The 16,877-nt window shown below is 42.8% G+C and overlaps 1 protein-coding gene across 2 annotated transcripts in view; it reads right to left on the reverse strand.

Moving 5' to 3' along the window:
- Nucleotides 1–16,877, reverse strand: part of CREB3L2 (cAMP responsive element binding protein 3 like 2) — a 95,295-nt gene that overhangs the window by 24,733 nt on the left and 53,685 nt on the right. For both annotated transcript variants that reach the window (XM_073621825.1, XM_073621824.1), the window contains exons 2-4: nucleotides 12,996–13,212; nucleotides 2,381–2,556; nucleotides 1,492–1,579 (exon numbers count right to left, since the gene is read on the reverse strand). In XM_073621825.1, the coding sequence (XP_073477926.1) occupies nucleotides 1,492–1,579; nucleotides 2,381–2,556; nucleotides 12,996–13,212 (481 nt within the window). The remainder of the gene's footprint in view (nucleotides 1–1,491; nucleotides 1,580–2,380; nucleotides 2,557–12,995; nucleotides 13,213–16,877) is intronic.

Raw genomic sequence — 16,877 nt, forward strand, 5'->3', positions numbered from 1 at the left:
TGTCCTCTTTTTTTTTTATGTTTTGTTTTGGGTTTTTTTTTTTGTATGTACCTTCTGATTGTGGGGGAACACAGCTTTGTGTCTAGTATGTCGCATTTTGCTAAGTTTGTAAACATGTGGAGTTTGTAAATCTAAATAAGAACTATTGGAAAAGAAAAAAACAGACTGTGTGACTTTTGTCTTGATACACCCGTAATGCATTTATCTGGTTTAAGTGTAATCTGTTTTTATTCAATTTTCATAAAGACATTTTCCAGAAAGAAAAAGAACATTGTACAGTATATCACAAGATCAAAAGCTACTGTATATATATCAAGCCTTACATAACTTAAAGTGGATGTAAACCTCCCAATTCTTTTTTAAATTAAGACTCATATCTGTTAAGCAGAGGATGTCATGTCATCTGTGCCCAGTCTTGCCACGAAGAGTTAATCCAGCTCTGAGCAATCCTCATCTTTTTTCAGTAAGATAAAAACAGACACACAGAGAAATAGGTGTCCTTTCTTCCCCCTTGCTGTGAGTGACAGGTGATTTCCTTATCTTATGCATGAGTGTGAGAGAGACATTCCATGTACTTCACATTCCCCTCTCCTTTCTCCAGCTCTCCCAGGATTGGCTGTTCCACACCTCAGCATGATTGGGCATGCTGAAGTCATGTGTTGACTTTCCTGGGTTTTGACTGGATGTTAGTTATGAGACCAGCAGAAGTTCAGTGTAAGAAATATCGATGCCTGGCCAAGGGGAGTTTAGAGGTGGGTGGGGAGTCTACTGACATCACGACTCCACCCACCGAGCCCTGGACAACAGACCTGCTCACAGAATCCGGAGTTTTGCAGGGCTCCAAACAGCTAAACGGGAGATATTTGACAGGTAAGGATACATACAGGAGGCATGTATATCCTTATAGATCAGCACTATGGACGTAATTTAGAAATGATGAGAGTTGGTTTACATCCACTTTAAAGACCATGTAAATGATTTTACGCTAAAGCAAAATTGTGATCATTTACCTGATTTAAGCTGAAAATTTAGTCGGGCTTTAGGGTTTATGACACTTAAAAAAAAAAAGGAAATTCTGAGACTTAGGGGTTGATTTACTAACGGCACATAGACTGCAGTTGACTCTGAAAGTGCAGTTGCTCCAGAGCTTAGTAAACGGAGTAAGGCTTCACTTTGCAAAGAATACCCAATCACGTGCAAGGAAAAAAAAATAACAGCATTTTTGCTTGCACATGATTGGCTGATGGAAGTCAGCAGAGCTTCTGCTCATTTACTAAGCTCTGGAGCAACTGCAAAATGCACACTCTTTTTGCCATTAGCAAAAAAAAAAACTAAGAATCCCATAAGATACAAATAGCCATGTCATTCAATTTATTATGTTTTCTAACCCGCAATTAAAAATGCTACAATCTGTTGCTTGTGGTCACTATGTTGCTTTATGTTTTGTTGTTCTTGGCATAATCCCTTGTTACAAATTTGGAGGACACTCACGCTCTTTGGGGCAGAGGTTGAGGAATTGGTCCACCTCGTGTGGCTCCAGCTTGATTTGGGGCAGAGATTTGGGGCTCAGGGGCTTCATCTGCAAGCAAACAACAGAACAAGTGTCACCACTTCCTGGAACCTCTGCAGGAGAGAAGTTAATTTCATAAACTGATCTCATACTCATTACATATCTGTCTTGTTGAATCCTGGTTATCCAGGACTATGCTATTACAAATGTCATAATCTTACCATTCACATATAGTTATACTCATATAGGGTCATTTAATAAGTCAATGGCAAGACCAATAAAGGTGTGCATTACTTAGCAGACCACCCAATCAAGCATCAGCTTAGTGAAATTAAAGTGGAGTTCCACCCCCCAAAAAAAAAAATTAGTAATGTTCTTTAAAAAAAATTAAAGAAAAACATTTGGAGAAAATTTTTTTTTTACTCACCTCTAAATTCCTGTTGCTAGGGGGTCCCTCGTAGTCTGCCTCCTTCGGTGCCTGGGCTCCTGACGTCACTTCCCTCGGTGCAGGAAGGGAGATCGCCTCTCCATCCTCCCTCTTGTCAATCATCTGGGACATGTTACCGGTCCCAGATGATTGCGGGGCCAGTGACGGCACGCGGCGCGCGCATGCGCAGTGGGTGCCCGGCTATGAAGCCACAGGAGGGCACCCACAGTTGAAATGCCGGCGCTGCCGAGCGGAGGCGAGCGAGGCTTCGATCCCCCGCATCGCTGGACCCTGGGACAGGTAAGTGTCCGATTAAAAGTCAACAGCTGCGGTATTTGTAGCTGCTGACTTTTAATTTTTTTTTTTTTAAATGGGAACCCCACTTTAAATAAGTGAAGAGGAGGAGACTGACCCATCACCAATCACACACATACAGTTCTTACCTGATCTGGCTCAGGCAGCTGTGGCAACACATCTACTTCAAGAGGTGCTGTCATTGTGTTAGCCGTCAAGGTGACCGAAGGGGCGAGACCTGGGCTTTCCTGCACTGGAACCTCCATCTTTATTTTGTTGGAAGTGAGCTGTCCTCCGAAACACCAGTCCTCCCCAGCAAGATCACCTGTAAAGAACAAAACACAGGATTAGTATGGAGAAAATGAGCAAATACATGAATAGCAATCAATGTGTATTTAAGGAGACCATTCTGGACCCACTGAGTACAATGCGACAGGTTCAAAAGATCAACCCTGCTGCCCACTGCTTCATTGCTGCATCACAGCTTCTGGGAAGTTTATTGTCCAGTTACTGGGGAACATGTGACCTACTCCCCTACCTCCCAGAATGCAACACTCAGGTCCGAGCAGCAGATCACCAGGCCCATATACTGTCACATGAGGGAGGATAAGAAGTCAAAAATTCCATGTAAGCACAAACATGAGTTTACACAAGGCATTGGGCTTGCATCTCCACTGGAGGAACATGGTGGGGTGGCTCTTTCAAGAGTGGCTTGCAAAGTGGCTTTGTATTGTGCCACCCTGCAATGACTCTAAAAGTAGGTAAACTGCATTGGAGGACATGTAACAAAGACAAAGAAATAAAAACCAGAGGTTCCATTATAACACATTACCACAGTGCATGGTAACACAATGCAGATGTTTGTTGCAATGCAATGAAAAGTAAAGCTGGCCAGAGATTGATCAAAAGTTGGCTGATTCAGCAAGGACTGGACGCATTTTGATCCACCTATGGCCATTGCAGTTTTGTGAGAAGTCAATCTAGTGATCAACTTCTCATGAACGGGCTTATTGGAAAATATTTGTTCGATCAGCACTGCAGCCGATTACTGTATCCTAACAGAGGAGGAGTCCCCACTGTCAGAATAGCACATACCTCCCAACATTTTGAGATGGGAATGAGGGACACCTACTAGCAAACGTATGTAGGCATAGGACACGCCTCCTGCCACACCCTCTTAAAGAAGAATTAACCAAAAAAAAGGTTAATTAAATCCACAAGTACTTTTTTTTTACCACTATTATTCCTTTATACTGGCTTTTAAAATTTACAAATGCAGCAATTTAGAATTTGGATGAAAGGTTTAGCACTGGGAAACACTTTTTGAAAGATAAAAATTGTATTTTATATACAACTATATAGATCAGACCAAAATGAGGGACAAATGAGGAGGAAAGAGGGACATAGGGACATTGCTCCAAATCAGGGACAGTCCCTGATAGCATAGTAGGGAGGAATCCTCCATCCACCTCACTTGTCTGGATGCAGGAATTCCTAGAGTTTTTTTTTGATCAGCCCATAGGCTGATCGAAAAAAGAAAAGAAAAGAAAAGCTGATCACTGTGTGGCCAGCTTTATTTGCACCCAGACGCACATCTACAATGTCAGGCAATAAAAAAACAAAACAACACACAGACATATGCTCTAAGCATTGTGTGATTAAAAAAAAAAGGTGCAAGGCCTATTTTTACATTAGTTGTGATGCGCTGACAGCCCACTCATTTGCACTTCATCACACAATGGTGTCAGTAATCCTACTTTAATAGTGCAAACAGTTTCCGCTTGTGATTTTCAGTGGCAGACAGTTCTGAGCAACTAAGGAAAGAAAACCACATATACAATGTACCGTATTTCATTTCTAAAGAATGACATTACACATCCCCTAAGCAATGCAAAGTAAGCAGATTATTGTGCAATATGAATAAAGGCTGCACTTTGCCTCCTGCCCACATGCTTTCACTTGTCTCTTGTGCAGAATGACAAACAACTGTAATCTGGTCAGGCAGCTATCAAGGGAAGGACTGAACTGTCAGCCAGCAGGGAAAGTGAGGCCTGTGCAGAAATCCAACACCTTATGGCTTCCAGATGTTTTCTATTTAGAAAAGGTAGATAACCCCAGCATAGACTTCTACTGCTTACACTGTACAGTAAACTCTACTTGGGAGGATGACCTTAAAGCGGAACTTCAGTCATTTTTTCATCTTTCCATCTATTAAATCTTCTTCCCTTGTTGTTTTAACTATGGATAGTAAAACTTTTTTTTTTCCAGGTAGCAAATACCTTATACAGCCCACTTCCTGTTTCTTGTCTGGTCATTAGCCTAGGTCAGTGATGGCAAACCTTGGCACCCCAGATGTTTTGGAACTACATTTCCCATGATGCTCATCTACACTGCATAGTGCATGAGCATCATGGGAAATGTAGTTCCAAAGCATCTGGGGTGCCAAGGTCCACCTTCACTGGCCTAGGCTTATGACATCATGCACAGTTCTTACTCTCTCACTTTCCTGAGAGTTTGCCAGGAAGGGAGGGGGGGGTGAGTCATAAGAGGGCCAATGAGAGCTGGAGGTGTGACTATTTGTGTCTGTGAACAAACAGTAGCTTCAGCTGCCCACAGTTAAAATGGATGCAGCCAGACTCAGTGGAGGGAGATTTCTGCAGCATATTTGGCAAGTACAGAATCACAGTATATATAAAAAAATATGCAAAGTGGTTGGAGGGAAGCTTCAGAACGGTAAAGATGTTTTTATTACAAATTAGGTGAGCAGACTGCAGTTCCTCTTTAAAGGGTTCTGCTTGATATTAATTGCATTTAACATACAATCAGTACAATTTCAGAAATAAAACAGCCCTTATGCAAAGAAAGAAATTGTAAACCTCTGAAATGAAAAACTAAAAAAGCATATCATCTCATGTCTCTCCTCTAGCACACAGTTGGTGATTGACAGCTTCAGATGTGCATGTTTCCCTATGAAACTGTGTATGGGGGGTGGGAGTATCTTTTCCTTCCACTCAGGTCTCAGATTACACTCTGCTCTGTGTTGTACAGTGTGACCTCAGATACCACCCCCTGCCTCCTGGAAGCTGTTAAATACCATCTGATCTGTGTACTTTAAACGGCTCTGGAGAAGAGAGGGTTGCAGATAAACAGGTATAGCTTATGTATAGCTTATGTAGGATTGACTGCATCACTGTGCATCACTTGAAACTAGTCACTTTAGTGGGCTTATGTAGGGAATTATCACTTTAACGCTAAACTCCAGGCAGATATAAGAGGCAATGGGGTTAATTTACTAAAACTGTAGAGTGCAAAATCTAGTGCAGCTTTTCATAGAAACCAATCAACTTCCTTTTTTTTTTTGTCAACGTTTAGGGGCTCCAGGCGCCTTCAGAAAAATATAAAAGTCAGCCGCTACAAAAACTGTAGCTGCTGACTTTTAATACTAGGACACTTACCTGTCCAGGAATCCAGCGGAGTCCTCACCTGAGGTAATTTTTCAATCAGTTATCAGGTGCTGCCGCCGCCATCTCCACTAAGTGCCGGTTCACACAGGGGCGGCACGACTTGCAGGTCGCCTCAGCGAGGCGACCTGCAAACGACTTCTGAGGCGACTTGCAAAACGACTTCTGTATAGAAGTCTATGCAAGTCGCCCCAAGTCGCCCCCAAAGTAGTACAGGAACCTTTTTCTAAGTCGGAGCGACTTGCGTCGCTCCTATTAGAACGGTTCCGTAGCACAGAACGGGAGGCGACTTGTCAGGCGACTAGGTCGCCTGACAAGTCGCCCCTATGTGAACCGAGCCTAAGGGTAAGTGTCAGTGAAGCCTTGCAGCTTCACAGCCTGCAGCAAGATCAGCCGTAAGTGGGAGCAGGAACCTGTCAAAAAAAAACAAAAACAGGTACCCGCTCCCTCCCCAAAAGGTGCCAAAAGGGGGAGGAGGCAGACAAGCGCAGCTTCCCTATTTGGGTGGAGCTCCGCTTTAATTGAACAAGCTGAAGTTAGAAGCTGATTGGCTACCATGCACAGCTGCACCAGATTTTGCACTTTTAAGTTTTAGTAAATCAACCCCAATGTTTAATGCAGCTTTGTATTCAATAATATATAATTACATGAATTTTTTTTTTAAAGTTACTATCTGAATGTGACTTGTGTTCAGCTTCTTACTGCCCCTGTACAGCAGAGCTCAGAGTGGGGTGGGAAGGGGACCTGTAAAAGATATACTGCAGCAGAGAAAGCTCAAGTCCACTCCCCTCACAAACAGGACTAAGCTCTGTGACAGAGCTGTGTAAATCTTAAGGCTGGATGGATAGAAATACAAATCATTTGCCAGGTAAAACTTATATGTATTTAATTGGTGTATTTAGCCTGCAATTCAGCATTCATCAAGCTCAGGCTACAAAATTAGAGAATATGTGTTGCTGTACAGGTTATTGTGCTTTGCTCATTGTGTTTTTCAAAATGACAGGTGCTCTTGTATTCTAAAGAATTGCAGTAAGTTCATCATCCACCTTCCTGCACCTTGACACTCAAGGAAGTCTTACCCTTTTTTATCTATAGCATCGCATATTGTTTCACCAGGAACAATAAAAGCTGCCACACCTGTCATTTCTTTCAGCTCTTTCCTTGTTTTCTGTGTAAAATACACAATGGGAAGTGAACACGAGTCGTTACAAGAGATAAAAGCACATATAACAGCGATGTGGATGTAAAAATGCCATAGCAATTGTTTATAGAGCTGTTGCTATATGTAGCATATAGTTGCCAACAGCCATGAATTTCCAGAATCATGTCCTGTTGGTTCCTCGCTGGCTAACTGTGAGTTAAAAAATAAAAATCACAAAAAAATAAACTAACCACACTAATATTTTTTTTCCAAATTAGTTTAATTAAAAAAAGATTTAATAGCTGAAGTTTAATCTGCTTACATTTTGCCTTCCCTTGGTTTCTCCTTTTTCCCTCCTCATCTACATACTTATATATATATTTTTTTAAATAAAGTCTTTCCATTTTTATTATATGCCTTATTTTCGACCCAGTGATACCGTGACTGGGTCTCTGTGCTTCTTTCTGCAATACAGGCAGATCATGACCGGTGGGAGGGGACTGTACGGCTTCCTGAAACATCACTGCACTCTGCCTTATCTCTGATACAAGATGTGGGCTGGCTCTTGGGAGGAGTTATGCAAATATATATAAGATGGGCTGATGCCACTTTGGAGGAATGGGCATTCCTAGAAAGGCTGTATTTGCATTCAGAGCACCCAAGGTAACACCCACATGCTGATCCAGCAGGATTGAAAGAACTGACATTCAATGAATGAAAGGGGTGGGCCAGAGACAGTGAGTCTGGGGAGCAAAGAACTAGATGATAATGGATGTCCTCCAACTAGCAAATGAGATGGTCTCTATCTGATTTGCTGCAGCTTCTAATGCACATTGTGAGAAGCTCACAGTGTGCAGTGAAATCAGAGTGAGACGTTTCAGTATAGAAGAGGAGCCTGTACAACTGTGCAAGACAAAAGGTAAGCCTGGAATTCAGGGTTAAAGTGTCAATAAACCCACAACAGTAAAATCGGTCTGTATATGCATGTAAAGCATCCTTGTTATACTTACTGTGGAACCTAAGGGGTTAATCCTCTGCATTGTGTAAAAAGGCTGTTTGATCCAGTCTTCTCTGATCCTCCCCTTCTTCCAATGTCCCCAATCCATCTCCTGATAGAGCAGAGCCTTGGGGGCACTGTGCACATGCTCAATTTGGTGTGTATTGCTAGAGAGGTGTTTTTTTTCTTGGTAGAGCGCATGTGATCAGCACAGGGCCAATCAGCACTGTCTAGACAGAGGGTCAGGGGTTCTGCAGCCTCATAGGACAGTCAGAGGAGAATAAAAACTCATCCTACAAGCTTTAACCAGTGCTCCGCTGGACACTGATAGAAGTCACTAGTGCTGATGAGAAAAAGTATTTAGCAGTTTATATTTACTAAAACGATCGCATTTCCATGTTCTGTGTACTGTGGAAGACCAGATATGGTGAATGCAGGGTCCGGGGTTTAGTAACACTTTAAAGGGGCTGTAAAGGCAGAAGTTTTTTTTTTTTTTATCTTAATGCATAGAAAAGCCTTCTGTGTGCAGCAGCCACCCCATCACCCCCTAATACCTGAGCCCCATCTCTGTCCAGCGATGTCCACAATTGTCTCAGCCGCACGAGATTCTCCCTACTGATTGGCTGAGACACAGCAGCAGCACCACTGACCCCCGCTGCTGTCACTCAAAGTCAGTCAGCCAATCAGGAAAGAGAGGGGGCTGAATGGGCACAGGGGTCAGTGACTGGGCTCGGGTGCCCCCATAGCAAGCTTCTTGCTGTGGGGGCACTCGACAGAAGGGAAGGGCCAGGAAAGCCAAAGAGGCACCCGAGAAGAGGAGGATTGCGGCTGCTCTGTGCAAATCCACTGCAACAGAGCAGGCAAGTATAACATGTTTGTTATTTTTATTGAAAAGAACAAAAAACTGACTTTACAATCACTTTAAGGGCCCATTCACACTAGGAACTGCTGTGTGGTTCCTGTGTGATTCCCATGCAGTTCTGTGCAACCGCACCAAAAGTAGTGTATGCACTACTTTTTGAAATGCACAGCAAATGGATGGCATGGTACTTTTGTACCATGCGATCGAGTGTGGGCAAATAAATGAATAAATTACTTTTCTATCAGACCTCTAAATCAACTTTGTGTTTAATATGCAATCTATCTGGTAATCCAGAATAAAGTGTTGTTAGTGCCCGCCCTGTATTAACATTACCCTGTGCTTTATACACACAGGGCAAAGCGACAGATTTACGTTCATTAAACCCTCGCCAACAACATATACAGTATGTACCTTCCGTTTGCTCCCCGCCGCTCTGTTCTTTTGCCAGCAGCAAAGGAAAGCTCTGGGTAAATAAGAGTTGACGGAGTCACAGCTTACACAGGGCTATGAGCTCTCCATGTGACAGTACAGATTTGCCCAGAGCTATCACATGGAGGGAGTCCCATGCTCTGACATATTTCCTCCGGCCCCTGGCACCAAAGAGTAATGAGGAGTGTGGAAGGAAAGGTAAGTAGGTGTTGGGGGTACATGGGGGGATTAAAGCAAACCTGTGATTTCCCTGTAAATTATATTAATTTGTCCCTATAGCCACCTCTACCACCAAAAGCTACGACATACTGAGGAGTGACCATGCAAACCTCCACATTTTATAAAAAAAATATTTTCCCATGTATAAGGTGTGATTTGCACCTAGCATTTTGTAAGCGCACCCTTTTTTGTGCATGTTTTCATGCAACACATATAGGGCAGCCCATTCATCTCAACGATCTACCCTACGTGCAACGCTGTATCCTGGCCGACAAGGCCCAGGCCTAGGGCAGCACTTTGCAGGGGGGCAGCACGGAAAGAGTCCCCACCAGCTTGCGCTACACTGTTAGTGTAGCACCAGTCTTATGGGGCAAATTAGTCTAGCGCCCCCATAAAGCTGCCTCACTGCTTCCAGTATGCGTGTGGCTGCCATTCTGCAACTGCTTCTAATAATTTTGACTGTCCGCTCATCCTGGACCACAAACCTTCCTCACTGTGCTATATGTTTTCTGCCGCACCATTGGCGTGGTTATATCTTCTTAGTCCTCTCCATACAATTATCAGAAATTTGTGCTTAAAGTATAACTATAGGCAACACTGTTTTTTTTTCAATTTGGATAGAAAAAGGAAGGGTTATAGCCCCTGTCAGTTTTTTATTTTTTACCATCCCTGCCCCATTGCAGAGATTTCCCTTCACTTCCTGCCCCATAGCCAAACAGGAAGTGACAGGAAATCTATGCAAATTAAGGGAATCCATTGCTCCCCCCAGGCTCTCAGAACTAGTGTCCCCACTCAAAAATATCAGGGTGTGTCTTAAACAGCAAGGGGTGTGGCCTTGACAGGAAGGGGTGAGTCATATTTAAATTAGGGGGGGTGCACGAGTTTAGTCAGGCCTAGGGCAGCACAAAACCTAAATACACTACTGCCTACGTGTGACAAATGATGCAAAGTAGCTCCTGTAGATTTTTGCCATTTTTGCCCATTTTAACATAATACACCACCAATGCAAATTGAGAAAAACAACATCTCTTACTGAGGAACCAACTTATATCTCTAAGGCTCCATTCACATCTGAGCGCTTGGTAGATGTGCGCAAAATTTGCGCATTTTTGCATGTGTTTACGAAGACACCAACAGGTGAATCGAATGGCCACACACTCTGCTAAAAGTAGTATCTTTATTAATCCTTCTCACAAGCATGTATAAAAATACATAGCACACAGCAGTGCAAAAAGAAGAAATGTTAACGCGTTTCATGCCTCATGGCGCTTATTCATAACACACGAAACACGTTAAAAATGTATGTGTTTTCAGGGCCCTTTATTAGTAATGGCACACCAAACGCGGCAAACAGACACGTTTTGTCATGCAGAAAAACATGTGTCTGCTTGCTGTGTTTGGGGTAAATAAACGCGACAATCAACTTTAATGTGTTTCGTAAACGCATGCAAAAAGGCACAATTTTGCGCGTTTGCCAAACGTTCAGATGTGAATAGAGCTTTAGAGATATAAGTTTGTTACTCGGTAAGAGATATTGTTTTTCTCAATTTGCATTGAAGTTACATCATGTTTATACAAATGACATACAGTATCTAATGTTACCTATGTAGATGTAAATTGTGTTAAAGTGTATCTAAACCCAAGAACAAAAATGTAATATTTTGCAGCTAGTCCGTAGATGTGGTGGCTGCCTTTTTTTCTTATATTTTCAGCTTTTTTTCTTTTATATTCACTTGCTGATCCTGCCAATAACATGATTCTTGTTCTAGGTCAACACCACTCACTCACTGTACTGTATGTATGGAGGAGCAGTGTTGTCATTCTAGAACAGGATTATAAATTACCTTTCCCTCTCCTCTACTCCATAACATCTGGGAAGGTGTTTTGTAGCCAAGGAGAGAGTTGGAAACAATGTAACTGATAAGAGAACAGCTCAGGCAAAAAGCGCAGGAAGTTACCAGGTCACTGGGTTCCTGGCAGGATCAATAGGTAATTTTTTTTGCACTTTCATTGGTATATTTAACAGACCTTTAATAAGGAGAAAATAAGAAAAAATGTTTTTAAGGGTTTGCATAATTTAAAGTGGCTGTAAAGGCACAAGGATTTTTACCTTCATGCATTCTATTCATGGAGGTAAAATACCTTCTTTGTGCAGCAGCCCCCCCCGAAAACTTACCTGAGCCCCATCTCGATCCAGCAAGGTCTACAAGAGCATTGGCTCTCCGGGGACTCGCACTCCTGGTTGGCTTTTTGCAACATTGGCTCACGCTTCTGTCAATCACAGCCAGTGAGCCAACCAGGAGACTGAGGGGTGGGGCCAAGCCACAGCTCCGTGTGTGACTTGACACACAGCTGCAGCTTGGGAGCGCGCCTGCTTGGGTGCTCCCACAGCAAGCTGCTTGCTGTGGGGGCAACCAGCTGGAGGGAGGGGCCAGGAGCGCCGGGGGGGGCCCAAAAGGAGGATCGGGGCTGTTCTGTGCAAAACCATTGCACAGAGCAGGTAAGTATAATATGTTTGCTATTTTAGGAAAGAAAAAAAACAAAGCTCAAGTATTAATTCAACTGTTTCAACAGAAAATATTAGTTTCCTAACAGAAAGTATTTCAAACAAAAGCTTTATAGGAGGAGCAATATTTAACAACACACAGCTGACTTCCTGTCCAGCAGGCCCATAGAAGAACACTACAAATGTTCTTTTTGGGTCTTATTTTCCTGGAGAAAAAAAAAAAACAGAAAGCAAAGCACAGCAATGACATATAAATGTCAGATATTTCAGTTTCTGTGCAGTGCAGACTTTACATACACAGGTGTGGATTTTTCAGCGTCATCAGTACCTCTTTCATTGTTATTTTTAGGCAGCAGGTGCTCCTGACCGTGCATATAAAATGTATTAAACAAAAGCATTGTGTTCTTTAATCAGATTTTAATCTGTGTTAAATGGAGAAAAAAAGCAGAGTAACAGGTAGATGAGCTCATTACTGTACTGCCTTTTCCTATACTATCCAGTCACAGGCTGGGAAGGGGTTCCAGGAAGACCTGGGCTCAGGGGAAGTGTGTTGAATGATGCTGACCATCAGACCAAGGACATCCAGTGGCCAAAAAAAAATTAACTGTCGGGGGAATCTCTGAATTGATATTAATACTGCAGCCAATTTTGCTGTTGTACCTTTTAATAGGCTGTTCAATTTTATCTTGCTTTTTTTTTTGACTGGAGCACTTGTTGCCAGTGTCTTTAGTGATGTGATTTCCCTTCACCTACCGTCCTGATAACATCTGTTAAGGGACACCTATCCTGGAGATAAGTGTCACAGCTGAGATACATCTTACCCAGAAAAACAATGCTGCTGCTGCCTGGATGGCCAAAAGCCTGTGGGCACACTGTGTATAGGGAAAGGAGTCTTGGGAGATGTAGTTCTGTGGGCTATGTCAGTGGGAACTGAGCTCCCAGTAGCTGTCCCTGAATGAATTTTACAAGCCTGGTGAGGAGGTAACAGGGAGTAATAAAATCTGTATATCATTACAGGAATAAGGTAAAAGAAAAATGAATGCAGAGACATGATCTAGAGGAGGAGAGGGAGGTTTGCGGGTAATTTGGGTAATAGGCGACACACAATTTAACCTCCCCCACCCCATGCCTAGGGCTTGCTGATCTTACCATCACTGAAGTTGTCATCAGAGGAGCCATGAGTGAAGGGAGACTGAGGGCGGGAATCTCCACACAGGGAGTAGCTATGTTCTGCTTTGATCATAGGAGAAGGTGAGTTTGGGTTGTCCACTTCCATCATTTCATATTTATCAGTCAAGAACGGGTCACAGATTAGCTGTCCCAGCGCATCCAGCAGGGCGGTGTCATCCAGGAGCTCCGAGAAAGGCTACAAAGGAAATAGGAGTCCTGCAGTTAGTAAAAGAACACAGAATGAACAAGACACATTACCAAAAGGCCTTACACTAAATCAGACCATGGGGCCAGGTAAAAAGACACAAATGTGTTTATTTGCTTTAAAATCCTAAGGTTATAAAAAGACAAAACAGACAAAAAAAATATCTCAGAATTTTTTTTTTTTCGTGACTGGTTTGTTGTCAAGATTGTATTATATCACTCTAGACTAGACATTCTCTAACGGGGTTTCATGTAAACCTAGGGTTCCTCCAAAATTTGCTAGGGGTTCCATGAGCTGTGGCTGACTGACCTCACATCTGATGGTACTTGCATAGGTCTGAGTTCAATGCCATTTGGCAAAACCAGCAGTATGACACCAATGATTTTTTTTTTTTACCTGTTTGCAACCGGACGTTTTCCCAATGAACTCCAAAATAAATTAGTTTTAACAGGGGTTCCTTGAGACCTGAAAATTATTTTAAGGGTTCCTCTGGAGTAAAAAGGTTGAGAAAGGCTGCTCTAGACCATTGGTCTCCAAATTGTGGCCGGGAATGGATGCGACCCTTTGCTTGCCTTTATCTGGCCCATGAAACACTATTCATTCCACTAATATGAGACACTATTCTGCCCACTGATATCATAATTCTTGCCACTGACACCAGCGATGGAGCACTATTTCTCCCACTGACACCAACGATCAGGCACTATTCCTTTCCCAAATACCAAAGCTATGGGGCATGGTTTACTCCCACTGGCCACAGTTCGGCTCCCCAAAGGACAATAAACTGGCCCTTGTTTAGAACGTTTGGAGACTCCTGCTCTAGATAATCAACTCCCAACTCATCAAGTAACAAATAAAAGAATAAACTGTACCCAATCAGATCTTTCCTTCCATACTGCAATAAATGGAAAAGTGTGATTCTCTAGTTTTAAGTGTAGAAGTTTGAGTGCCCTATATGGAACTAATACTTCAAGTTCAACTAAAAACCTCAGGATGGCACATAAAAGTTTGTGTGATTAATGGCTTTATGTTTTTTCATTTTTTTTTTTCAGATAATGGTTACAGAAAGTTTACAGTTTTACAGAAAGTAATTTTTCTACATTGTGCTGAGGTTTTGTGTCTATTCTGGACCCATACAATGTTTATGGTGTTCTTTCCAATGGAATACGTCTACACTGGGAGACGATTTACAATAAAAAGAACAAAAATACAGAAACCTCTTAAAGTAACCAATCTGGCTTCATCTCTCTGGTATGAGCAAATAGTCTAGGTTTCCACTAGTATTTGTTAATCTGCCCCCTAAATCCTTTTCTCGGGACTCATCAGGAATTGTCATTAGCATTTTTTAAGCCTTGACAGTAAGCACCATAAAGTTTGCCTTGGGACCTTTCAGGTAAACAATGAAAAAAGCCTCCAGGTCAGAGTGACCTGGACAAACACCACATCCGCCTACAGATGGTGAGAAGAACTAACATGGAGAATAGTTTAAGGTTTGTGTAGAAAGGGAAAGGGAGGTCTATGTAAACAGACCACCAGAGAATGTCCAGACCTCCTGCTAGGACCACAGCAAATGTCTCTCCAACCAAGACACAAAGTACATAGCACCATCTGAGTAATGTTATAAAGCATCATGGTTTACAGTTAAAGTAATAAATTGCAGCTTACGAGTCCTTAGGTGTGGTGGCTGCATCAGTTTTCTTTTTTCAGGCTTTTGTCTTCTGTATTTTTATCTGCTGATCCTGCCAGTAACAAACTTTCGGTCCTAGGGTGACAACACTCATTTACTGTACTGCAACCTTTCTTAATCAGGGTTCTGTGGAACTCTGGGGTTTCTCCAGAGGTTGCCAGAGGTTTCTTTATAAACAAACATGGGCACCAATGATCTTTTAAGCTATGGTCTCTGTAAGGGTTGGTATTCATCCTATGGAACACCAATATAAGGAGCATTCTTCCACTGATAACCAATTTACTAAGCATTCTTACCCACTGACCACCAATGCAAGGAGCATTGTTTTGATTGACTACCAGTGCAAGGAGCATTCTTCCTACTGACCACCAATGTAAGGAGTATGCTTTCCTCTGACCACTAATGTAAGGAGAATGCTTTCCTCTGACCACCAATGTAAGGAGCATGCTTTCCGCTGACCACCAATGTAAGGAGCATTCTTCCCACTGACCACCAATGTAAAGAGCATTCTTCTCACTGACCCCCAGTATGAGGAGCATTCTTCCCACTGACCACCGATGTAAGGATCATTCTTCCCACTGACCACCAATGTAAGCAGCATTCTTCCCACTGACCACCAATGTAAGGAGTATTTTTCTCCTCAACACCAATGTAAGGATCATTCTTCTCACTTACCACCACGCATTCTTTCATCTGACTACCAATGTAAAGAGCATTCTTCCTATTGATCACCAATTCACGAAGCATACTTCCCACTGAGCAGCCAATCGGATCGCCTCTCCTTTTGACCAATTGGGTAATGGGTCTCATGACTTGCTTTCTGATTGGCCAGGAGGAGAATCAGTGTGACAATAGTGAATATTCATTCGCTATTGTCACACAAGTGGGTGTGCTCTGCGCCCCGAGCCCACCCTTTTTTGAAGCCTATCAGAGCCTCTGGCTCTAATCACATGCTTAAAAAAACTAAAAAAAAAACAACCCCATTGGAATCCATGTGTCCGGCATCCCCATATAGATTGGGGGGGGGACATGGATAGGGGGGCGGTGCCCCTGCGCCCCAAATGGACAGGTCGTCACTGCTCCCCACTGATTATTAAAGTGATTGTAAAGTCTTGTTTAAAAAAAAAGTAATAACAAACATGTTATACTTACCTCCTCTGTGCAGTGGTTTTGCACAGAGCAGCCCAGATCCTCCTCTTCTGGGGTCCCTCTTTGCTGCTCCTGGCCCCTCCCTCCTGTCGAGTGCCCCCACAGCAAGCAGCTTGCTATGGGGGCACCGGAGCCGAGTCACAGGTCCGTGTGTCCATTCAGACATGGAGCCCTGACTCGGCCCCGTCCCTTCCTCTTCCCTTATTGGCTAACTGAATTTGATTGACAGTTGTGGGAGCCAATGGTGCCGCTGCTGTGTTTCAGCCAATCAGGAGGAGAGACCTGGATGGTTAAGACACTCGTTGACATCGCTGGATAGAGATGGGGACTCAGGTAAGTATTAGGGGGGCTGCTACACACAGAAGGTTAAAATGCTTTAAGATAAAAAATCTTCTGCCTTTACAACTCCTTTAATGTAAGGAGCATTCTTTTCCTGACCACCAATGTAAGGGACATTCTTTACACTGACCACCAATGTAAGGGACATTCTTTACACTGACCACCAATGTAAGGTACATTCTTTTATCTAACTAATGTAGGGAGGATATCATATTGTTTTATTTATTCTCAAGTCTCAACATACTGTCCAAGTGAATGTACTATGAGCTGTAGATATAGTAATTATTGGTAGAGGTTCCTTGAGACCTGAAGGTTATTTCAAGGGTTCATCCATGGTAAAAAGGTTCAGAAAGGCTACTGTACTGTTACCACAGAGAAGTAGTGCAGCTCCCGTAGTTACCCGGGGACAGAAATTGTGTTAAGACACCTCCCCCTCTGCTCTTCTCCATAATGTCTACATGCCAGAATCTAAAGACCTTAG

The sequence above is a fragment of the Aquarana catesbeiana genome, linkage group LG03 (assembly GCF_042186555.1).
Source record: "Aquarana catesbeiana isolate 2022-GZ linkage group LG03, ASM4218655v1, whole genome shotgun sequence".
Classification (NCBI taxonomy): Eukaryota; Metazoa; Chordata; class Amphibia; order Anura; family Ranidae; genus Aquarana; species Aquarana catesbeiana.